Source organism: Suillus clintonianus, assembly GCF_016758775.1.
Source record: "Suillus clintonianus strain FC179 chromosome Unknown DEU56scaffold_15, whole genome shotgun sequence".
Taxonomy (NCBI): domain Eukaryota; kingdom Fungi; phylum Basidiomycota; class Agaricomycetes; order Boletales; family Suillaceae; genus Suillus; species Suillus clintonianus.
In genome coordinates, this window is record NW_024539239.1 from 177441 (window position 1) to 200263 (window position 22823).

Below are 22823 nucleotides of genomic sequence, written 5' to 3' on the forward strand. Positions count from 1 at the left end.
TAGGATGCAAGGATGATGTGATTTTGCCGAAGTCTACACATCTACTCGACAGCCATTGCCACTGGCTCCAGGCCCTTCTTCACTGGCACTGACAGTACCTCGCGACCTTCCCAGAACTTGGGGAGTTTGTCGCCGGGAACAAAGAGCCGCTCAACGCCATCCTCCGTGATCACACACATGCGGATGACACCTCCTGATGAGCCGTCTCTTGCCATCGCAAGTGCAAGGGCTATGCCAAACAATGAGATTAAAAGCAGAAAGGTGATGGTTGGGCAGCCAAGCACGCACTGTTTTTCACGAATTCGACGGTCTCGTCCCGTCCCCACCCATCTTGGTATGTGGCATCACAGTAACCGTATACATATGTTGAACCAGAGCCTACAAACAACGATATAACTGCCTCGGTGTCGAAAATGAAACATGCAAGACGCACCTCCAATGGCCCACGGCTGACGGAAAAGCCCTCCACCTAGGGGAATGTTATACACACTAGGACCGACCTCCTTGTCCCACCCAGCAACGATAATACCCGCGCTAAGAGCATCCTTGTTATCGTAGCAAATATCCTGGAACATGCCAGCAGCCGACGCAACCGGAGGGTGGGAGCCATTGATTTGTCTAATGGTGTTCAGCACAAGCAAATTAGTGGCTGTTGAGATACGGAGACCTACGTATATAGCTGCAGGTAGGAATGCACCATATCTGCGACTGCTTGCGTGTCAGCTGCAGATCCTGAGCGACAGCAGTATATCCGATCGTGGACATGAGTGAGCTTGTCTGTTACACGGTTGGCCTTGAGTTTGTAGAAATGAGGAAAATGAACAATGAGTGAGTAAGACTACGCACGATGTAGCTTCCAGTCGTTGTACGACTGTCGGCACCGATGACGACGCCCTTGTCGAACTGGACTGCCATAATGGAGGTCTAGTGTGCATTAGCGATAACAGAATAATGATTTGAATGTTCATACCCCAAGGTTGACCTCTCCGCTCTTGAGCCTGTTCATATCGATGCGATCCATGCTGCTGTCGTCGTCGTCGTGTTTGTGTGTGATGAAGGATAGCAATGACGATCTTTAGTTGTGGCTGAGTGGTGACTGTAGCGCTGACGCGTCTCGACGCGTGTTCTCTACTTACTTGTTTGACATTTCCATTCACCGCAACTTGTAACTTGTTATAGTCACAATGGCTTCACAGAAATTGGCTACATTATACAACGAACTACAGCGTGCATTTGATGCGCGACCGTCAGATCTGAAGAAATGCGGGACGCTGCTGGCCCAGCTAAAGGTGTGCCCAAGATAATCCAAAGGCTTTGTGTATGACTGACTTTATGCTAGGTTGGCTTGATAGAAGCAGGTTTATTGATCCCCCAAGGAGAAACAAATCTCCATGACTTGGTCGTCGCTCGTACGTCAGAACGGTCTGTGATGTGCTATGCATTGACAGTGGAACAGGTGACATCCTCGAAATCGGCGTCTTCTGGAGTATAAGAGCGGAAGACGTCCCTTCGTTCGACAGATATTTCTCCCAGCTGCACACTTTCTACACGGACTTCAGGTATGCATAAGCATCTTTCCCAGAATTGCTTTTCCTCACAGACATCAGATCAAGCCTCCCTCCATCGAAGCGTGAATTCGCAGTCCGGGGCTTGAACCTCATCCGTCTTCTCACACAAAACCGCATCGCTGACTTCCACACCACCCTCGAGTCACTTCCCCTTCCTGCTGACGAGATCAACACAAATCCATACATCAGACATCCAGTGAATCTCGAGCGCTGGCTCATGGAGGGGAGCTACAGCAAGGTGTGGAATGCCCGAGAGGAGGCACCAGCGGAAGAGTACAAATTCTTCGTTGACAGCCTTATGGGCACCATTCGGTGAGCTATTTTCTGCTGGTCTAATCAATGTCACTGAGGTCAATTGGCAGGAATGAGATTGCTAGCTGTGAGGAGGCGGCTTACGATAGTCTCCCTTTGAAAGACGCTGCAACGCTGCTATTCTTTCCCTCACAATCTGGGCTATTGGTGTTCGCCCAGCAGGTAGGCACTTTGGGGTTCCTGGAACCCTCTTTTACTAATATTGTTTACAGCGCGGTTGGCAAGTAGATTTGACGGCTGGCATGATAACATTCGTAAAGAAGAATGACGAACAAGTAGAGATTCCAACGCAGAAGCTCATTGCAGCCAACCTGGCGTACGCTCGTGAGCTAGAGCAAATTGTATAGACACCACTTAATGTTTGGCTCTTTCACACGAAATTTCCGGGCGAGCTGAGGAAAATGATATCAAGCGTGCTATTGTCTTACTCAAAGGTCTCTAATGCCTCCTTAGCTTGCCTCTTTGCCTCTTCGAAGAGGTCGGCCGGTACAGGCACATGAAGGTCGTTCGACTCAGCACCAACCCAGGTCATCTCTAGCTCGAATTCCTTCTCTTTGTTATCGTCATGGACGAGGTATATTCTGCGGTGCATGCATTTAGGTGAGAAATAAGAACAGGTGACAGGCAGCGTACATTCTTGCAGCCTCCATCACGGCTTCACGCATCGACAGCTCCGATAGCTTAAGCTTCTCCAGCTCGGTTTTGGCCAGCTGACGGCCTTTGCCGACTGCCGCACCGTGATACCCCTGGCATATTATCAGTTATTGAGATATAGATTTGAGTTGCAATGCACTCACTAGGCAGACACCACTAGGCTCAACAATATACAGCGAAGGACCACTCTTGTCGACGCCGCCAAAGATCGTACTGACGCCGAACGGGCGGACAGACGAGTACAAAGTATAGGCTTGGGCATTCCAGCTTACACGATCTGACAGGGCCTAGTGATAGTGGATGAGTATAGCACGCTGGAGTTCCAGCGCGAGTTGATCACCTTGACAGTTAAAGGTTCTCTCCACTGCTTTCGAGTCTCCGCTCCCGAGTCACGAGCTACCTGTGATATTTTCCTGCCATCGGCGAGAAGGCCTGCGGACGCCTTTTTAAGGATCATCGTACATAAGCCCATTGATAGATGTAGTAGGGCGCTCACCATGCCTATATGTCTGTCTACTGTTTGAATGCGTCGGTTAGCTCCTGGGACGAGGAGCTTGGAGTGTATGAGCTTCTCCACCGCAAGGACGACACCGTCCTTGACGCGAAGCCCAATCGCAGTGCTGATTTAACGGAGCAGACCATTAGCAACAATTCAAGTACTGAAAGAAACCTTCAATACCCAGAGTTCTCTACCGCCTTGTTGGCGTATTCGACCTAGAATGATAAGATTGAGAACATCGCACGCTTGAATGAGTCTTAACGGTTTGACCTGAAATATACGGCCATCTGGTGAATATGTACTAGCTGAAAGATCGTAGCCTGTCCCGATGGAAGTCATGGTAGTAAGTATGCAAGTGAGCTGTCCTCGTACGCGCAAGCTCGAGCGCGTCAGCCCGTGGGAAATCATAACCGAACCGGGTCAGGCGCGTTTCTGAGCTGGTTCGACTTCATTCCCTCTTCACCGACGCGACTCAGTATTGACTATGACCCAAGATGATTGGAGCACAATGCTTGAAGGGCATCCAATATTTGCGCTTCCAAAAGGCTTTGGAGGGCCAACAGGACAGACAGAGGAGTCACTGGAACTTTCTACGAACACACTGAAGAAATCTACGCTTGAGGGGCCTCTGGACTCGGAGGATGGGCTCCCCCTTTCAGGACGTCGTCAGGTTATGGTCCTGAAGGACTCTGATCTAATAGTAGCTGCCGGGTACGAACTGAGGATAACTTCCCTTTCAGACTCTAAGCTTGGGAGGAGTACGAACAAATCGTTCAAGGTACATGCTAATTTTGACAACCGGACTCTCGTCATGGCTCACCGCCAGAGAAGGTCTTGAACACACCAAATATCCAATTTGGGATCCACCAACTCGCACTGAATCCGAGCGGGAAGCTCATAGCTGTGGCAGGAGCATACCAAGTTGCAGTGGTGGTCCTGCCTCGTGCTGGATATTCCAAGCTTGTGCCATCTTCTGTGGACTGCAAGTGAGCGGGAGGTTTTAGTATAAATGGCAACATCTAATCTGTTTACAAAGGTCAATCCAAGTGGGATCTTTCTATCATCATTCGCATTCGTCTGCCCCCATAGCCAAGATTGAATGGCACCCATGGGGCGAAGCAGGATCCACTCTTATGGTCATGACTGTCGACGGGAAACTGAGGTTTGGTTTACAATTGTGGATCATTCTATCCACTAACCCTTTTCAGAGAGTATGACATATCGGTTGATACTGAGGAGCCCCAACAAGTCCTGTCCTTTGTTCCCGAGAAGAAGAGCTCGAAGTCATACCTGGCAGAAGACCCAGCCGAGCGCGAGGTTGCATCATTTTCTCTAGGAAAGGGCAAAGCAGATTGGGGCCCACTCACCGTCTATGCCGTTATGAGGTCAGGAGACATCTACGCTATATGCCCCTACATGCCCCAAAACGCGTAAGTTTTACCATCTCTCGTGTGGCGCAACTTCTCAAATTGATTCTAAGATCTGTACCATCGTCTTACGTCCACGCACTGGAATGTTTCATCTCCGCCAAACAGGAGTTCCTATCTCAGGCAGCATATAGCGGGACGTCAGTTCTTTCGACGCTCTACGACTACCAGCGGAAATATGTCACGGCCTTGTTGAAACAACTTCCACCGGGGACTGTGTACCCAGCAATCTCTCGCTCCTTCTCTATGCACCCTCCTACCACCATCAAAAGCCGACCGATGCGTCAGGGGCCTTTCCTCCTACAACCTTCGCCTCGTTCATTGGAAGATAGTGAAGGCGGCGACGCAACAGACATCGCATATCTTGCTTTTATTCGTGATGACGACGACGACGACGCAGGCGAGACTGAGCGTCTTGGAATTGTCATTGTCACTCATCAAGACGGTAAAGTTGACGTGTATCTAGACGTGGAGAAAGTCGAGGCTCGGTGGGAGAGCAAACAGGTTTGTTCTCGAATTTGTTTGTGACATTGCTGCTTATGCATGTATACGACTCCAGGATAAATCTCAGGACTTGCCCATGCTAACAGTTTACGAGTGCATAGACTTGGGTTTGATTTCGATGCTGAAACAGACATCACCTTTGTCTTCAGGCACACCCATTCTCGACCTCCTTCAAGCAAACCACCCCGTCTTATTGATGGATCCGATACATGACGATACTGTTTACGTATACCATGCTTTCGGCGTTCATGTCCTTGATTTTGGAGACCTGTTGCAATGTCTCACCAATGGACTCCGCTCAGACGACGATGACGGAGTTGCATTGAATCAAGCGTTGCAAAAGTCGGCAGGCACACATGTCGTGCCCTTGCTGAATACCTATTCAGTGGACCGAAGGTACGGGGATGGATAATTTTCTACGATCTTATGATTCACCAGTCAATAGGTGCTCGAATCCGATTATTGCTATATCTGTACCGAACGACGTGTACCTCTCGTACAGTATACTAATTCTCACCTCCGTCTTCCGTTTCGCATCCTTCCCGCTCAACCTTCGCATCGATCTTTCTCTCTCTCGGACAGCTCCTGATACTCCTCACAAAATCAAGACTTCCGACATGGAGGATTTTCTTGCGCCCATTGAAGGTCCATCGGCATACATCTCGCTTTTAGGTACGGAGGCCTTCGTGCCACCTCCAGTGCTCTCGCGTCCCTCTGGACTGCCCAGTAATCCTCGCATCGCGGCCGGGACCCCAAACACCAAAACAGAATTTATGCTCACCCCTGAAACACTGAGATACCTGGGTTCAACAATTGAGGGTTTGACGTCACAGATCCACGAAATTATCCTCGCATACAAGGCCACAGAATTACGGGCTGAACTGCAGGCGAAGGAATTTGAGCGACAGCAGCAGAAATGTAGTGCGATGCTCGATCTCATTGAACAGCTGAGCAGCTCGCGGAATAGCCAAGTCAAAGAGCGGCTTGGGAGAATACGGGAATCATATATAGCCCTGGCATCGAGGCTGGATCGCAGACTGCAGACGCTTATGCAGCAAGCGTCGCCGAAGCTTAGTGAATATGAGACGAAGTGGTTTGAGGAATTACGGAGGATGAAGGCGGAGATTGCTGGGGCAGGGAGGTACGACGAGCAATCGCTTGCTGCGCGGACATCACTGGTAATTATTTTCACCGTGGGCTTGGATCTTGGCTGACTATTGTGTAGCTCAAACGCGAGTATGATCGAATGTTGCCAAGCTTGAATGATTTGGCTGCCAAGGAGGCAGAACGGAAGAGGCATTTGAGTGAAAGTGGACTGGGATTATCCCAGGCTTTCCAGTTTGGAGAGCAGTCGAGCCGAGAGTATGCTTTTCAAATTGAAGTAGCAGCTTCTGAGCTAACTTGATTATTCTTATAGGCGCACCAAGATAGTGGAGCTGGAGGAAGAGATCGTCAAAATGGCGTCAAAATTGGAACTTTCGCTGGCTCGCCCGCCATCGCTGCGGCCCCAGGACGACTAGTTAGCACCTTTACATCTTTGATCTGTTGTATTTTTTGTCTGCTTGAGCATAAATGAACACTGTATGATACCGTTAGGGGTTATTATTTCGCTCACACGACTGCTCAGTATGTATATCGACGTGCCAAAACTTCGTCACAATACGACGTGCAATATTTCAATCATATTGCATGCCTTCTTGCAATTTCTTGCCCCCCTTCGCCGCACCGGTAACCACATGTGGCCGGTACGTGTAGTCGCTGGTTTTGCATATCTTTGTATTCGTTCCTGCTGTTGCTGTTGAAGTCGTCGTACGATCGAGTCTTGATTGAAAAAAATTGGCATGAACGTGTATCTCGACCAGAGTCTTCAAATTACAGTCAGATCCATCATTTGAAAGAAAGGCCTGCTAGTCTCCTTACTGCCCTGTAGAGTGATCAGATGCTTACCAGCAGTTTGCGGAAGGAAGAAGTGGCACCCTGAGGGTGCTTGAAACAAGACCGAACGCATTTGAATTTCGGGGTGACTAGAAGACTGTTTTGATGAGCTCGTTGAGCCTTCAGCTCCGAGATCCACTAGTAACCACAGAGCCCGGGCCCCGACAATTTGTCTGACGCAATTAATGTTCAGTCTGATCCGGGTCACGGTAGCCTCTAGGGGTTACGGTTGCGAACAGCCCGATTCCTGGCATAAGCATATATTTCAGACCTTAAGCAACTAGCTGTGAACGGCCCGCTTCCAGGGGATTGATGCATCCAGGTGGAGCTGTGCGAACGTCGAAGGCGTACATGAGGCAGAGAGGCGATACCGAGAAGTGAGCGGGAGAAGGCAAATATAATTCCGCAGCAGAGACCATTCCAATTATCATTGCATGAAGGTACGCACTCACTATGTTGTAACTATGTGACTTCTGAAAGAAATGATCATGACGGTGCACAATTATGCTGGATGTAATCTAAGTTTTAGTGGTTAACAAGGTAAATTATACTAATTGGTGTAATATCCGCGTTAGTCCATCTTACATTACATAATGCCCGAGTAGCATATTCGAACCACCATGTCATGTTGACCATTGCCGACAAAATGGTCTCGAGACTCCGATGCGGCAAAGCGAAGCGAAGCAAGCAACACACCAGGGGAACAGCAGACTTATCCTGTTCTCGGAGCTGTTCCGATACTAATGGCATCTCACTCCTGATCATCATCATGATTTATGGTCCGTGTTTGAAGACTTTTAATGATGGGGCGACTCCGAATCGGATCGTAGGCAAGCATGCTTCCTAGGAGTACCCGAGTCTCGGTCATCCCCAATCAACCCATGGAAACTGGTAGTTTCGAGACTAGTGGCAAACGTGTACTCTCCACCAACTTCGAGAGTCGCTTCATGATCAGATCGATCAGGAGTTGCTCCAGGCATCACACACACGTGTGATCATATAGATGTCATTTACTCAGCCTGATGTGGTCAGAGCCTTTGTAAGTAGACATCCTCAAGTACTCGGGTGATATCTGCCAGCAATATGACCCAGCGGCCTCAGTCAGGTTGTCGTCGGCTATTTAAGCGTCTGTCCCCAGACTTGTTTTATCACCACCTTCTACCGTCCTCGGTCGTCTTCCCTGCCTGCAAGTGAGACGTTGGTCCATGTCGAGCTCTCTCCAAGACACTGTTTCTCTTCCTCACTTACCAAAGTTACCATGCCAAGATGATTCGAATAATCTTCGTTTTCCCCAACGCGCCAGCGGCGAAAGCACGTCTACCATCGCAGACGACAAGGTCGAGGATAAGACTGATGACGAAGGGTACGATTGGGAACTTGACCCTGTCAACCCCAGGAATTGGTCTTCCACAAACAAATGGATAACGCTCACAATCGTTAGTTCTTCTATTAGCGAGTTCAATTAACGAGAACTCATGTCGGTATTGTGTCAGACCTCGCTGTACACGTTTGCCTCGCCGTTAGCGAGTTCTATTCTGGCACCTGGTTTGCCTGTTTTAGCCATAAAATTTGGCATAACCGATCCAACAGTCTTAGCGTTGACTCTAAGTATCTTCCTTCTGTCGTCTGCCATTGGTCCTTTATTTGCGGGACCCTTGTCGGAAGTTTATGGTCGTGTACGGGTGCGTGATACCCATCCTTATTCTGATCGGCGGGACCATTTGACTGAATGAGTTCAAGGTGCTCCACCTAGGGAACCTATTCTTTCTCGCATTTAATCTCGGGTGCGCTTTATCACCAAACACTGCATCTTTCATTGTTTTCCGGTTTCTGGGTACGTTTCAGAACATCGAGAGTCGGGATCTTTGCTCACTTCTTTGAAAAGCTGGATTGGCGGGGAGTGCACCTATAGCATGCGGCGGAGGTGTCGTGAGCGACCTCTTCGCGGAACGCGAGCGCGCCTCGGCTATGGCACTATACAGCCTTGGGCCTTTGATAGGTGGGTTTTACATTGTTTTTTTAGTGTGCGACGTTGACTGAAGTTCACGCATCCGGTAAGGCCCTGCTATCGGTCCTGTCATGGGAGGTTTTATCGCAGAATCAGTCGGTATACAGTATGTTTTCTATGTCGTCGCCGCGATCTCTGGTGTTGCCGCAATCCTTGGCCTCCCTCTCTTGAGAGAAAGCTATGCACCAGTTATCAGGCTTCGTCTCAATAGCATGGCGCCGGACCCCGAAAAAACAACCGCGGGACACCCCGCCCTCACTGCACCCCAAATGGACAAGTGGGCCTACTTGTGGACTAACCTCAAGCGACCGGCCATTCTGTTGACCCGGAGTTTCGTATGCTTCATTTTGAGCTTGTATATGTCTCTGTGAGTTTAATTAAATGTCACGCAGCTCACTGATCTAAACCATCTATTTAGGATGTACGGTCAGTACCTCATCAAGTTGTATTAGATATGGACTGAGATCATGTGGCAGGTATCTATTACTTGATGTTTGCTACTTTCCCCGGTAAGATCATACCTGCACAGCACTACATGGACCATTATTAACGACTTTTGTTCAGAACTCTTCTCGAAGGTGTACCACTTCAGTATTGGAATTGGAGGTCTGGCGTACATTGGCCTTGGTCTTGGATTCGTGGGTGCCTCCGTGTTCGGCGCCAGACTTTCCGACAAGGTGTACAGATACGTACGTCAAGACTGCTTTATACTTTGATCGTGTCAGCTGAAGCGCTTCTCTGTATCTAGCTTGCTGCCAAAAATGGAGGCAAGGGTAAACCAGAGATGCGCGTGCCTGTTCTGATATTCGGCTCGTTTTTTGTCCCAGTGGGACTATTGTGAGATTGACCCCTTTATTCCTGCTCCCAATCTAACGTTTGTTAGTTGGTACGGCTGGTCTGCCCAAGCCGAGGTCCACTACATGATGCCTATCATTGGTACCACTCTTTTTGGATTCGGATTAATGACAAGTTTGTGAGTGTGCCCCCGTGCTCTGGCGCCGTTCACGTCTAAATTTCTCTATAGTATCGCCATGCAACTGTATCTCGTGGATACATTTACCTATGCTGCAAGTGCTGTCTCAGCCGCTTCCGTCAGTCTTCCCTACCCCTCATTTCGTTGGCGCTCACTGAATACGTCATCAGACATTCCGTTCACTTCTCGGGTTCGCATTCCCTCTTTTTGGACAACAGATGTTTGATAAACTCGGCTATGGTGGAGGCAATTCCCTGCTTGCAGGTCTTGCCATCGTTATTGGTATACCCTTCCCCATCTGGATATATTACGCCGGCGAACGTATCCGCGCGAAGAGTCCCTTGTCCCGTTGATTTCCCCCTCCGCGCTGAATTTTCCCTTCCGCCAAGGCCTCCTCATGATTATGAAGCATGATGATTTAACCCTTACAGAACCACGACAGCGCCGCGCGCATAATGATTGCATACCATCGAACACACGTTCAGGGTAGTGTTCTTCGTCCGACTCATTGATGGGTACTTGGAATATGATCGTGACCACACCATAATATCTTTATCATGCTGAATTGTCAATAAATATTACCTTGCTTGCAAGGTTTCGAAATTTCTTGCTACTATGAAACTTTGCGTCAGTGGTTCGTGTGTCACTGCAATCTGCGCAATCTGCGCAACACATTGCAGGGAGCTTCAGGGGGACCAAATATTCAGCTGCATCATTCACCCGCTGAGGTGGAATTTCAGTTTCAATACATATTTGATAGGAAGGAAGCCTCGGGAAAAAATATTCTAGCGCAACATGCACAGCAGAACAGCTGGAAACAGTAGTGCAATCGCCGCTTAGCACCGATTACCTCCGAGCACGCCTGAGCACGCGAGTGTATCCTGTCTGATTCACTTGATTTTTGAAGATTCGGAACCAGTGTGAGTACCCTCTCGCCCTAGTAACCTTATGCCAATGGGACATGGCGTCGGCGTTGTTTTTGTGGTGTGACAAGCACGCCATCTTGCCATCATCATGTTCCTCGCTGCCCAGGCTTGAAGCTTGAAGCTTGAAGCCTGCGCACGTCGTTGACCGCGCGCCACCACAGCACGGTCTTAAAGGAGATCTGAGATTTCAGACTTTTGGTGTCCACGAGACAGGGACTCTGATGACAAATTCCAGTGATAACCTTGTGATAAATCACAGATAGCCAGCTCTCCAACCAATGAGAGCGGATCGCGTTTCACCTCGTTTAACGTGTGGACATAGACAGGTCTTTCATGATCGTTCAAGCATAATTAAGAGAGATCATTCAATGTAAGCACTTTATCTATCACTACGTCCCCCTTCATCAATATTGATGTCGGGCTCTCTTCCAGAACCAACCCAAGGTGATACAAATGATCTGCACCTTCCCCAGCCCAGCAGCAGCGAAGGCGGGTCTGCCGTCGCAGACGACAAGGTCGAGGATAAAATTCAGGACAAAGACCATGATTGGGAACACGACCCAGCAAACCCCATGAATTGGTCTCCAATAAAAAAGTGGATAACGACTATACTCGTCAGTTACTCCATCAGCGAGTTCCCTTCACAATCACTCATCTCGCATCCCATCAGGTATCGCTTTACACTTTTGTCACGCCGTTAGCCAGTTCTATCATGGCACCTGGTTTACCCTACGTGGCCGTAAAATATGACATCGCCAATCCAACCGTCTTGTCATTGACTCTAAGTATCTTCCTTCTATCGTTTGCCATCGGCCCTTTATTCGCGGGACCCTTGTCGGAAGTGTATGGTCGCCAATGGGTCCGTGATACCTTTATGATCACCATGACAGTTCGCCTGAATGATAGTTTAAGGTACTCCACATAGGGAACCTATTCTTTCTCGTATTTAATCTCGGCTGCGCTTTGTCACCCAACACTGTAACTTTACTTGTTTTCCGGTTTCTAGGTACGTCATGAAACAGCTGCCGTCGCAAGTTTCGCTCACTCTCCCGAAGCTGGATTTGCAGCGGCTCCACCCATAGCGTGCGGCCCAGGTGTCGTTAGCGACCTCTTTGCAAAACATGAGCGTGCCTCGGCTTTGGCACTATTCAGTGTGGGACCCTTAATAGGTACGCCTTACAATGTGTGATGTTGACTAAAGCTTAGACATCCGCAGGTCCCGCTGTCGGGCCCGCCATAGGAGGTTTCATTGCAGAGTCGGCCGGTGTGGAGTATGTTTTCTATGTCATCGTTGCGATCTCTGCTGTTGCCGCAATCCTCGGAATCTTCCTCGTGAGAGAAACCTATGCACCAATTATCAGGCTTCGTCTCGATAATCTGGTGTCGGATCCCGAAAAGCCAGCCACAAGATATCCTGCCCTCCCACACGGGATGGGGAAATGGGCCTACTTATGGCTCAACCTCAAGCGACCCGTCATACTTCTCACTCGGAGTCTGATATGTTTCATGCTGAGCTTGTACATGGCTCTGTAAGTGTGCAGTATACTTTAGTGTCACACGGCTAACTAATGTCATTTATTTAGGATGTACGGTCAGTAGTAGTACGTTACATTGGATGTGGACTGAAATCATGATCATATGGCAGGTATCTATTACTTGATGTTTGCTACTTTCCCCGGTAAGATCATACATGCGCAGCACTACAGGGGCCATTATTAACAACTTGCATTAAGACCTCTTTTCGAACGTGTACCACTTCAGCATTGGAATTGGAGGTCTGGCGTACATTGGCCTTGGCCTTGGATTCGTGGCTTCCTCCGTGTTCGGTGCCAGATTTTCCGACAAGATGTACAAATACGTACGTCAAGACTGGTTTCCACTTTGATCATGTCAGCTGAAGCGCTTCTCTATATCCAGCTTACTGCCAAAAATGGAGGGAAGGGTAACCCAGAGATGCGCGTGCCGGGTCTGGTGTTTGGCTCGTTTTTTGTCCCAGTGGGACTATTGTGAGATTGTCCCCTTTATTCCTGCTCCCAGTCTGACATGTGTCAGCTGGTATGGCTGGTCTGCCCAAGCCGAGCTCCACTACATGATGCCTATCACTGGTACCGCTATCTTTGGATTCGGAATAATGCTGAATTTGTGGGTGCACCTCGTATCGTGACACCGTTCACGGCTAACTTCTTTCAAGCCTCCATATTCAGTTATACCTCGTGGACGCATTTACTTTTGCTGCAAGCGCTATCGCAGCTTCTTCTGTGCGTCTTCCCTACCCCTGATTTTTTTTTTCAGACTGAACAAAGTTATAATTTAGACATTCCGTTCGTTCCTTGGTTTCGCATTCCCACTATTCGGAGAACAAATGTATGCCGCTCTTGGCTACGGTGGAGGCAATTCCCTACTTGCGGGTCTTTCCATCTTGATTGGTATACCCTTCCCCATCTGGATATATTACGCTGGCGAACGTCTTCGCGCGAATAATTCCTTGACCCGTCGCTGATCCTTGTCTCGGACTGTATAACAATTTTCTACAAGCACAGAATTAGGATAACGTCAATCACGAGGCATCATGATTACCTGAACTCATTATTGTTAAGGGCAGGCGAGATCTCAAGAGGTCCGAGCTCAACGATGTCCTTAAAAAATCATTGGGCGTAGGCAGCTAGATGGATTAAATTTTCAAATTTGTTGTCAAGCCTGTTCCTTGCACTGTGCACGTACTGACCTTTATCAAAGAGGTTCCAAGAGCTACTCTTGAGTTCCACTTCTAGTAACTATGGTTCATTGGTAGTAGACTCTAGACTCTAGCAGACTGTGTACCTGCTTGCCAGCAGCTTATTAATTTTGAGTTTGCTTTTTCGATCCTGATCGATCAATTGAATATTAGTCAAGCTTGTTTAAACATCACTGATCTAGATCTCGGCTATTACCGACATCATGTCTCGCTTGCTCCGACCCCGGTAGCCTACAAGCAACTCCTTGCTTGCTGTTCTTACAAAAATACTTGCCAGCAGCGAGCTAGCCATGGATATATCTACAAAGTACTTGCTACTTTGACAGGCAATTGTCGGGGCTACACAACAACCATACATCGAAGCAGCGACCAAATTAACGCCCCGAACTCTACACAACACTGTATCTCCCCGCGGTTGCAGTGGGATTCCGCATTTCTGCTTGCAGTGCTGCAGCAGATGCTTCGATGAGCAAACGTTTGATCTCTCGCACAGCTTGTTCCACCTGTAGGGAGTCAATCAGTTGACTACACCAAGTAACGCGAGGTGAACTGTGCTCACCCTGTATTCCTCGTTGGACTCGATCAGGAGATGGAGTTTGGGTGGTCCTTCCACAGGAGGCTCTTTCCCAGATTCGTAGTATATACCTGTTACAATCAAGTCAAATCCAGATACTGAACAATGATGTTTCTGGACGAACCTTTGTTGGTAACTGATGCGCCAGTCATATCGATAAGCTGACGAAGGGGGAAAAACGTAAGCATATGACCGAAAACCAAACACCAAGCAGGAAACAACAAACCTGAACCATGGTTTCCTTGTTGGTAACCCTCCATCTGGCCTTCTGTGGGTAGTCGTTGATAGGTATGATCGCGTGGAAGTCTGTGGAGTCGGGGTTTGCTTTCCTGAGACCACTCTCGTCTGCCTGGATCTGAGACTGCAAGACCAGTCTTGTTGCCTTCATCTGTGCGTTCAGCTTTGCCATGACACTGAGAGCTTGCTTGTGCGCGGCTGTGTCTTTCCCTGCACGCGCAGCAGCATCCTGAGCAGCCTTGATTGACGCTTGAAGCTTCTCCTCTTCCTTTGCGTGTGCAAGACGCCTAGCAGCTGCAGCTGCTCCGGCCACGCCAAGTAAGCCCTTCGAAGAATCCGGAGCAGGGCCGCGCTTGATTTCGACCTTGAAATTGCCGAATGTCATATCATCGCCAGTAGTGGTGGGGGTCTTGACAGCAGCTTCATCCACCTTCTCTTCTTCGGGTTCACCGTAGGCCTTCCGCTCTGCTCGATCTTTGGCTTCACGTTCTTTATCGAGCCTATCAAGACCCTTTCCACCAAATCCTGAGCCTGCGACTTGCGCCTTCCCAGACTTGACCTTTTCCAAGAAGCCTGGCGACACAATAAGCATAGATCACGAATACCATAAAGCGAAACCATACCGTTGGCCAGTTCCTCAAGTTCACTCGGAACAGCTGCATTACTTGCCTTGAGCGCGCGGTAGATGTCAACAGAGTACCTTTCTTGTTCAGGAGTGATGAATGTAACACATGTGCCTTTATTGCCTGCTCTCCCTGTACGGCCAGCACGGTGAACATAGTCTTCCATATGATTAGGTGCGTCGAAGTTGATAACAAGCTTAAGCTGTTTGACATCCAGACCACGGGCAGCGACAGAAGTGGCAATGACGATGGGAACAACTCCAGCTTTAAAGTCGGCAATGGTGGAGTCACGATCAACCTGGTCCTTGCCTCCGTGCAGGGACATGCACAAGTAACCTTTGCGCATAAGGTCGCGGAGCAAGTTATCAGCGGCTTCCTGTCTGTCGACAAAGATGAGAGTACGGCACTCGGGATCTTCGTTGTACATCTGCCCCAGGATATCCAAGAGTCGATTGAACTTAGTCTCCTCAGGACGCACTTCGACAATCTGCTCGATCTCCGCGGCGACCACAGAGCGTCCACCAACAGTGATTTCAAGAGGTTTTTGTAAGATTTTCCTTGCGAGAGAGTCCATTTGTTTGGGGAAAGTCGCAGAGAAGAGGACTGTTTGACGGTCAGGTCGAATATTGTTGACGATCTTCATGACTTGGGGTTCAAAACCCATGTCAAACATCCGATCAGCTTCGTCAAGAACGACATAAGTGACACGCTTAAGGTTTGTCACCCGGCCAGAATTGGCAGTGAGGAGGTCGATCATGCGACCAGGTGTGCACACTATGATCTCAGCACCCTTCTTCAGCTCAGCAATCTGGTCCTTGATCGGGGAACCACCGTATGCGCACACAGCCTAAGAACGCAGAATGAAAATCATGGACAGATCAAAGACACGAGAAACATACCCGAAGGTTCATCACCCGTAGGAATGGCTTGCATTCTCGATGGATTTGTACTGCCAACTCACGAGTAGGAGTCATGACAATGGCAAGAGGGCCTTCCATCTGCTCCAGGGGCCGCTGGTCCTTGATGTGACGGAACAAAGGGAGGAGAAATGCTATGGTTTTCCCTGAACCTGTCTTTGCCACACCAATAACGTCGCGACCAGACATGATTGCAGGGATAGCTTGAGCTTGAATGGCGGTTGGTGCCGTATAATTCAGGCGTTTGATGACATCCAAACTTTGAAATGTTCAGCCAAGGACTAAACACAGGAAGTAGTTAGTTGGTACTTACCAGCTGGCTGGAAGACCATAATGACTCCACTTCGTTACTGGCCGCGGGCAGTCAATGCCACGGATTTTGATGCCGTCAAGTTCTAGTCGCAAGAGGTCAGCTTCCTCGTCTGTCATAGCAGCAATGTCTGGGGGAGGAATATAAAATTCCTTGCGGAAGGGCTCATATTTGACACGAGAATGGTCGACAGCGGCGATATCCTTCTTCTTTGCCTTCTTTGCAGCAAGAGCAAGGATGTCTTCAGGATTAAGATCAGTGGTATCAAGCTCGTCTTCCACGACGGTTTCCACGACTTCATCCTCCCCATCATCACCCATACGTTCGGCGAGAGGTTTAGAGGATGCGCCTTTGCTGCCGTTCATCTTCTTCAAGTCATCTTCGTCGACTTTCTTCACTTCAACCGACACACCCGACATGAAGGCATCGAGGGGGTCGACTGCGTCCTCGTCCTCGTCCATGGCGTCTGCAGCCTTGCTCTTGATGGCCTGGTCCATCCTATTCGCCTCTTCGTCGTCGTCGTCAACTTCCAGGTCGCCGACGCTAGCTTCTCCATCCGCCATTGTCATGTCGACAGCAGGCATTTCGCCAAGGGTTTCAAGCTTCCGCTGCTTGGTTTCGTCTGAATCGTCCATGGCCGCAGCACCCTTTGATACTTTGAGAACTTCAGGTTTGAGGGGAAGACCTTTGAGCCCAAGACCTGTTAGGGCTGCGCGGTTCAGAGAAGTCCCAGGTTTGGCAGGTGTTGTGGTCGAGGCGGGAACTAGTAAGGCATGGATCAAGTGGTGTGAAATCATGAAGTGCCACTCGAAGTAAAAATGTGCTCACCTGGTGCTGTTTTGCCTGCAAGAGCCATGGCTTTAACTTTAGCCTCGTCAAGAGCCTTTTTAGCTTCGCGGTCCTTTTTCCAAGCCTCTAGTTTTGCCCTCTTCGCCTTGAGTTTCTCATCCTCAGGTGGAGGAGTCTGCGTGGTACTTGCAGCTGCTTGAGGTTTTGGAGGAGGAGAAAGTGGACGTCTGTCCCTGTCTTTACGGTCTGTTGAACGGGAGCGCCGACGGTCATCTCTTCTGTCGTCTCTGTAACTGTCACGGCGCCTGTCGTCTCTGTATCTATCATCGCGATACCTGTCGTCACGATAGCGGTCTTTGTCACGTTCCCTATCCCGGTCTCTCGGGCGATCACGTTCTCTATCGCGCTCGTCGTCGTATCTCCTGCTAGGTCTTTGGGTATTCCGCCTGGTCGGCGAAGGAGACCGAGGTGAACGATGAGATGGTCTTACCCTTTTGTTTGACGTTTCCGGGGAATATGATCTATCCCTGCGCACCATGCTTGTATACAACGACTTCTTGGTGGTGGTGGTGGTGGTGACGGAGTAAACGTTGTTTGGTTTTGTTAGACATGGAAGGCCTTGACTAATCCACATTTCGGCGATAGCCCAAAACCTCCTTGCCTGCTTACCCCGCATCTGCAAGACTCAATTCATGGCTAACAACGTATTGGACCCTTCAGCACTTATTGGAATTCTTGTCAACTTGTTACCACCGACAAACAAGACCTTGACGTCTCCTCATGATGGTTTGGCAGCGCTTGTCCACACGACCTTTTCTGCACTTTCGTTTCGTTTAATTGCAACGGATGACACATCCTCCGCAAAGGAGCACCCTAACAACGTCCTTCCTGAAGATTGGAACACCAAAGGATTGGTGGATCGTACCTTCCGCTACAAGCATGACCAAAGCAGTCTTGAGTTTGTTGTGAAGGTCATCAAGCTCGGTCAGCGTACATTGATAACCGCAATTGCTGTCGAAGTGCGTCAGCTTCTATGGTTTCGAAAAGTACTATTTAATTTAGAATTCTAGAATGACAAGTCTGCGTCTCTGGATGTTGCAACAAACGACTTTGTATCACCGTCGTTTTACCCCTGTGACGCGGCCAAGGCGGACGCCCCGCCGCTTGTCCACGGCTTCATTTCGTCCAACCGTATCACGGATTTTGTATCTCAGCTCAAGCTCAAAATAATACAGAAACTTATTCCTGGATTGCGCAAAGAGGGATATATCGAAGAAACTGAGGATTCATCCAGTAATGCTGGACCCGCTCCCCGCGCGGAGAATCCCCCTGCTGCCCGTCCACGACCAGACTCGCCACCTAATCCTCTACTTGATGTACCATATCACTTACCGGCCGGTTTGCGACCTCGCAATCCGCTGGAGATCGGTCGTCGAGACCTTGATCCCTTCGGTGGTATCAATCCTTTCCAGCCTCCTCCACTATTCCCCGGTAATGGAGGAGATGGAATGTTTGTTGGTCCAGATCACCCAATATTTGGTATGAGAGGCGACCGGTCACAGGGGATGCGAGGACCATGGGGTGGAGATGGTTATCTCCCTCCGATGGGAGCCCCACCAGGTGCTCGGTTTGATCCGATAGGACCAAATCCTGGCGCCTTCAACCCAAGTTTCAATGGAAGACCCCGGCGTGGACCTCCAGGAAGCGGGAACACAAGAGATCCTGATAACGATGAGTTTATGCCCCCTGGAGCCGTGAGTGTGTGCTGCAGTGAAACCATTGTAGATGCTTACTTTGAAACAGGGAGATATGTTTATGTGAGAACGATGTGAAAAGCTGTGGATCCTGTATGACTTGATGAGCCGTAACGATCTTTGAGAGCAATAATCGCGGTTGCGAGATTAAGCTATATTTTGTACTCTGTTAGCGAGCCGCTAGTATAAGGTCGTAACTCGCTGGGTATTACTGCGCGCTGGTATGCCCAAAACGGCAACCTGGATTAAGCGGGCTATAAAGCCGGATCGTTCATACTAATAGCAGTAAGTATCACCCTCACTCATACCATGGCCCCCCTTCGCGCACACAGCCCACAATCTCCTACATCTCCATCTCCAATGCGTCCCAAGAAGACTGTGGTGCTCCCAGGCTTTCGCGCACCTCCAAAGCCCAAACCCAAGCCCATCACCCAAATGACTGTGCGAGAACTACATGACCAGCACGATCGGAATGCAAGACTGTTAAACTCGTCGTACGTCGATTTTTCCCCCCAGGTAATTTGCGATGATGGTAGCCTCCGTGGCTCCACTATTGACCTCGTACGCGTCTACTTTTAGATCAGCCTGCACGTCTGCCCTCGGACAACGCCTTTCGGCCGAGCAAACAGCCATCGAATCTCGCCTGCTCGAACTCGAGGGCGTCGAAGAAATTCGCAAAGGTCTTAAGAAGACCAATATCAATGCCGACGAGATCATGAATGTCGACCAGCCGCACGTGCCTCGTGTAATCGATGCCAAGCAGAGGGCATTGTCTCGCTACGTATGGATATGTGTTGTATTATTTTCGATCGCTCATAAGTTATTGGCACACTGTAGGCACCCATCGCGCCCAATGGCGCTCACCACGTCGGTTCCCTGAGCTTACAGGAAGCAGTGGAGCTGGAGAAACGTGCCCATGTTCAAGACGCAGCGAGACAACAACGATTAGATGAACGCAAGAAGCGCATAGGGCTCCCAACCAGAGGGGAAGTCCTTTCCAGAGCAGAAATGGATGCACGGATGTGGGCCTTCGTGTGAGGATTTCCTTGCTCGTCAATTCATGCTAGTGCTAAATAAAATGGACAGCAACTACAAGCCGACGGACTCTGACCTCGAAGACGATATGGACGAGGACGATGAAGATGACGAAGACCCGTCAATGTGGTTTGAAGATGACCAGGATGACGGTGTCAAAGGTCAAGACATTATCGAACCGGACTATGAAGAACTCTCTAGTGTTATACGGGTCGACGAGAGCAGAGCGCGATACAGCACCTTCTTCGAACCCAGGGATGGTGATTGACATGCATAGCATAATATGTAATACCATATAATATGTGAGGATGTGCACTATTTTACTTGTAGTCGTTATTATGTGACGTGTTAGAGAAAGTGTGCATGTGATCCAAGAGTATTCGATCAGCAGAACTAGGTATGGAAGGCCTATGCATGTTTCTTCTAACGCGCGTGAACGGGACAGCTTCTGCCTCTCTGCAACCACGAGGACAAGCAAGCTGGATTGAACATTGATCAGCAAGGCTGTGCTTACTGAAGGTAAGTGGCTCACGAACCATTGTGGAAACTACAGAAGCAGCTGAGCCTCGCTACAAGTGCGCCTGTATTAATAACGTCAGCTGGCATCCCTGGTGAGAGATAAGCCTGGAATACCCTCTGTAAACTCCTCTAAGCAGATGACACCTGTGGACGCATAAGCACTCGCATCATAGTCGCACAAGAACAATAAAACTTACATTCGACACCCAGAAGTGCGCTCTCGCCAGGTAACTTGTACACAAGATACTTAGCAGCTTGAGGTGAGGTTCCAGCATCTCCTTCTAGGCAATTCTTCACATGGGCTTCTTGTTCTGCCGGTAGTCCAAGGTCCGCAAGGCTAGTGCTGCACACAGGGCACCTGGGGATCGTCCCCATCAATACCAACGGGTCATGGTGCCACCAAGAACCTGACTTACTCTGCAAGGTCGCTTAGTTGCGAACTAGACTCCCGCCTATGGAGCTGTCCAGGGATCATGAGCCTTCTTTGATCGATCACAATTCTTTCCATGGCGGACGAGGTGGAGCCCGAGAATCTGGTAGGGACACGGGCATTGATCTCATCGTAACATCCCTGGCAGACGCGCTGAGTTGAGGAGGATGCCGCGGATTCCGGGAACACAGGGTCGCGAACAATGTCGGATGGATCGAGGAGTGCTCGATGAGAAGAGCAACGATCACAAAAAATCCGACCACACTTGCGACAATGCTAGCAAAAGGTCAGACGACGATAAGAATAAGTGGGGGCAATTGCTAATCTTACATGCTGGGAAGGATCATAAATCAATCATTTGGAAAAACCAACGTTAGTAGAACTTACTCTTCGTAAAAGAAATCCGAACCGCCGCCGACAATCATTACAATTAGAGACCATATCGTCTCTTTCCCATTGCGCATGGACTTGGTGAGGTGTCGGGGCAGTCCACCTTGGACTTAGAACTTTCTGAGGTGCTTCATGGGTGGGGACGCGGAACTCAGGTGCTTGAGAGAGGTGAGAAGTCAAATCCGTAGGTGCACGAGAAACAGAACGGGAAAGGTGCTCCGTAGAAGCTGAGCGGACAGACGTGCCTAGAGGCGTATAGCCAGGATAGCGGAACTCTTCTTCATCGTCGTCGTCATCTTCCACATAATCGTCATCTTCGCCCGAGATGAGTAATCTTTGATTGCCAGCTGCGAGTCGGCGACGCTCGAGCTCTCTGCTGTAGGCATTGAGCAGGACTTCAGCCTGAGTTTTTCGTTCCGCATCATCATCACCTTGTATAACATCTGATTCAATTATGCGGTAAGAAACATCATTAAAAAGCTTACTAAGAATGCCTTGTCGCAGTTCAGTAGTTGCACGTTCAAGTTTGGCAATGGCACGCCTTGCTTCGACAGCAGATAAAGTCTCCCCGCTGGTGGCAACATCCCGCTGTGTTCCGACTAGGTACCGAGCACGGGAGACATAGTCCTGGGCGGATGACAGTCTTGTGGACGTCATCGTTCCGAGCTCCTGTCCTTCGCCTTCTGCAAACTCACTCTCGTCGACCTGAATGAATGGGATGAGAGAGCCGTCGAGTTCAAGATGGTACATGGCACCATCCGGCTCCTGGAACGGCAGAGGGGGGACGTCAAGCCTACGACGCATCACGCGGACCCAGCGTCTGCGTCTTACCCACGTTGGAGCGCGTGCGGCCACGGATACAGAGGTCGCTGAGCTACTGCTGCTTGCGCGGCTGTGGCTTCTGGAAGGACTGCCTAAGCTAGCTGTCATGAGTCCACTCCCGCTCAGCAAACGCTGAAGCTGAGGGGGCGGTTCGGCAGTCCAGGTTTCATCAGGCAAGGAAAAGTCCTGTGCATATTGCCAGCCTGCCTCTACATCAACACCAGGGTGCGTAACATCCAATGTCCAATCAGACCTAAAAGACGAATTAGTAAGTACTCATGAACAATAACCTGCTGGTCCTCACAGCCAAAAGTGACTTCTTTCAGTGCCATCCATGGCGGGTCTATCCCTGGAGCTTGTTTCTGGTAATGTCCAAGGATCTTCGGTCAGTGGAAGCTGGACACCGCTACGCCAGGCAGCAACTAGTTTCGCGCCCCCGTCGTTCGGGGAAGGCAGTTTCAACTCGAACGGTGCACGCCGACCCGGCCTACCAAGGCCAGAGGGTGAGAACTTTGGCTTCCCACCAGACACTGCCAACGTTTTCAGCCGTGTGTCCAGGCGCTGGTTCTCATAAAGGATCAATGGGATGGTCGTGTGCACTGCGAGAGGGTTATATGGGGCAGTTGTTCTACGCCATCGCTCCGCTTCTGATTTTTGCAGGACCTGGGGGCATGAGGACACACTTGCAATAGTTAAGGGAGCAAGCATACCTCACAGATCCATACCTCGAACACGGCAGCAGCAGCGTCATATGCAGTCTCACCCCAATTATTCCGGACAAGAGGATTTGCACCTTGCTTTGTAAGTAGATATATCACAATAGGCAAGTGTCCTTTGGAAGCCGCATTGACTGGCAAAGCGTTTGAGAGTGTGTGGAAACATA

General features: G+C 49.6%; 10 protein-coding genes across 10 annotated transcripts; 6 read left to right on the plus strand and 4 right to left on the minus strand.

The window, feature by feature from the left end:
* Positions 1-41: 41 nt before the first annotated feature.
* Positions 42-1006, minus strand: DEU56DRAFT_731381 (20S proteasome subunit; the record flags this gene model as incomplete). Its single annotated transcript, XM_041348210.1, has 6 exons — positions 42-229; positions 289-378; positions 434-618; positions 672-793; positions 847-924; positions 971-1006. 6 exons carry the CDS (start codon positions 1004-1006, stop codon positions 42-44), a joined length of 699 nt encoding a protein of 232 aa, XP_041211527.1.
* A 98-nt stretch (positions 1007-1104) lies between these two features.
* Positions 1105-2258, plus strand: DEU56DRAFT_785914 (SAC3/GANP/Nin1/mts3/eIF-3 p25 family-domain-containing protein). The gene is made up of 6 exons (XM_041352325.1): positions 1105-1289; positions 1340-1409; positions 1457-1559; positions 1608-1880; positions 1931-2042; positions 2093-2258. Exons 1-6 carry the CDS (start codon positions 1185-1187, stop codon positions 2225-2227), a joined length of 798 nt encoding a protein of 265 aa, XP_041211528.1. The 5' UTR covers positions 1105-1184; the 3' UTR covers positions 2228-2258.
* Positions 2259-2304: 46 nt separating this feature from the next.
* DEU56DRAFT_731202 (proteasome subunit alpha type-3) lies at positions 2305-3372 on the minus strand (the record flags this gene model as incomplete). Its single annotated transcript, XM_041348208.1, has 7 exons — positions 2305-2461; positions 2514-2626; positions 2678-2821; positions 2875-2976; positions 3031-3154; positions 3214-3248; positions 3304-3372. 7 exons carry the CDS (start codon positions 3370-3372, stop codon positions 2305-2307), a joined length of 744 nt encoding a protein of 247 aa, XP_041211529.1.
* A 124-nt stretch (positions 3373-3496) lies between these two features.
* Positions 3497-6579, plus strand: DEU56DRAFT_785919 (uncharacterized protein). The gene is made up of 9 exons (XM_041352326.1): positions 3497-3811; positions 3865-4019; positions 4070-4195; positions 4242-4463; positions 4514-4964; positions 5020-5360; positions 5410-6142; positions 6190-6326; positions 6382-6579. Exons 1-9 carry the CDS (start codon positions 3518-3520, stop codon positions 6482-6484), a joined length of 2562 nt encoding a protein of 853 aa, XP_041211530.1. The 5' UTR covers positions 3497-3517; the 3' UTR covers positions 6485-6579.
* Positions 6580-8104: 1525 nt separating this feature from the next.
* Positions 8105-10509, plus strand: DEU56DRAFT_785935 (major facilitator superfamily domain-containing protein; the record flags this gene model as incomplete). Its single annotated transcript, XM_041352327.1, has 11 exons — positions 8105-8128; positions 8153-8335; positions 8393-8581; positions 8640-8733; positions 8785-8898; positions 8959-9274; positions 9437-9596; positions 9656-9744; positions 9791-9880; positions 9932-9998; positions 10051-10509. The coding sequence occupies 11 exons, from the start codon at positions 8105-8107 to the stop codon at positions 10231-10233; spliced, it is 1509 nt and encodes a 502-aa protein (XP_041211531.1). The 3' UTR covers positions 10234-10509.
* A 710-nt stretch (positions 10510-11219) lies between these two features.
* Positions 11220-13512, plus strand: DEU56DRAFT_930779 (major facilitator superfamily domain-containing protein; the record flags this gene model as incomplete). The annotated part of the gene is made up of 12 exons (XM_041358699.1): positions 11220-11420; positions 11477-11665; positions 11719-11812; positions 11862-11975; positions 12023-12335; positions 12403-12407; positions 12452-12484; positions 12540-12664; positions 12724-12812; positions 12859-12948; positions 12998-13064; positions 13121-13512. The coding sequence occupies 12 exons, from the start codon at positions 11220-11222 to the stop codon at positions 13304-13306; spliced, it is 1506 nt and encodes a 501-aa protein (XP_041211532.1). The 3' UTR covers positions 13307-13512.
* A 180-nt stretch (positions 13513-13692) lies between these two features.
* Positions 13693-17579, minus strand: DEU56DRAFT_785952 (P-loop containing nucleoside triphosphate hydrolase protein). The gene is made up of 8 exons (XM_041352328.1): positions 17030-17579; positions 16205-16964; positions 15874-16150; positions 14975-15821; positions 14341-14924; positions 14239-14275; positions 14100-14185; positions 13693-14043 (listed from the first exon to the last, which is right to left on the minus strand). The coding sequence occupies exons 1-8, from the start codon at positions 17526-17528 to the stop codon at positions 13930-13932; spliced, it is 3204 nt and encodes a 1067-aa protein (XP_041211533.1). The 5' UTR covers positions 17529-17579; the 3' UTR covers positions 13693-13929.
* A 61-nt stretch (positions 17580-17640) lies between these two features.
* DEU56DRAFT_785955 (PI31 proteasome regulator N-terminal-domain-containing protein) lies at positions 17641-18962 on the plus strand. The gene is made up of 3 exons (XM_041352329.1): positions 17641-18009; positions 18061-18744; positions 18794-18962. Exons 1-3 carry the CDS (start codon positions 17683-17685, stop codon positions 18809-18811), a joined length of 1029 nt encoding a protein of 342 aa, XP_041211534.1. The 5' UTR covers positions 17641-17682; the 3' UTR covers positions 18812-18962.
* DEU56DRAFT_785956 (uncharacterized protein) lies at positions 18963-20338 on the plus strand. The gene is made up of 4 exons (XM_041352330.1): positions 18963-19238; positions 19324-19525; positions 19582-19778; positions 19831-20338. Exons 1-4 carry the CDS (start codon positions 19054-19056, stop codon positions 20045-20047), a joined length of 801 nt encoding a protein of 266 aa, XP_041211535.1. The 5' UTR covers positions 18963-19053; the 3' UTR covers positions 20048-20338.
* On the minus strand, positions 19878-22791 carry DEU56DRAFT_930803 (FYVE-domain-containing protein; the record flags this gene model as incomplete). Its single annotated transcript, XM_041358700.1, has 9 exons — positions 19878-20258; positions 20316-20360; positions 20413-20442; positions 20496-20656; positions 20715-21004; positions 21116-21549; positions 21604-22193; positions 22245-22603; positions 22651-22791. Coding segments are annotated over 9 exons (2106 nt in total), but the record flags the coding sequence as incomplete, so codon positions are not given.
* Positions 22792-22823: the final 32 nt, after the last annotated feature.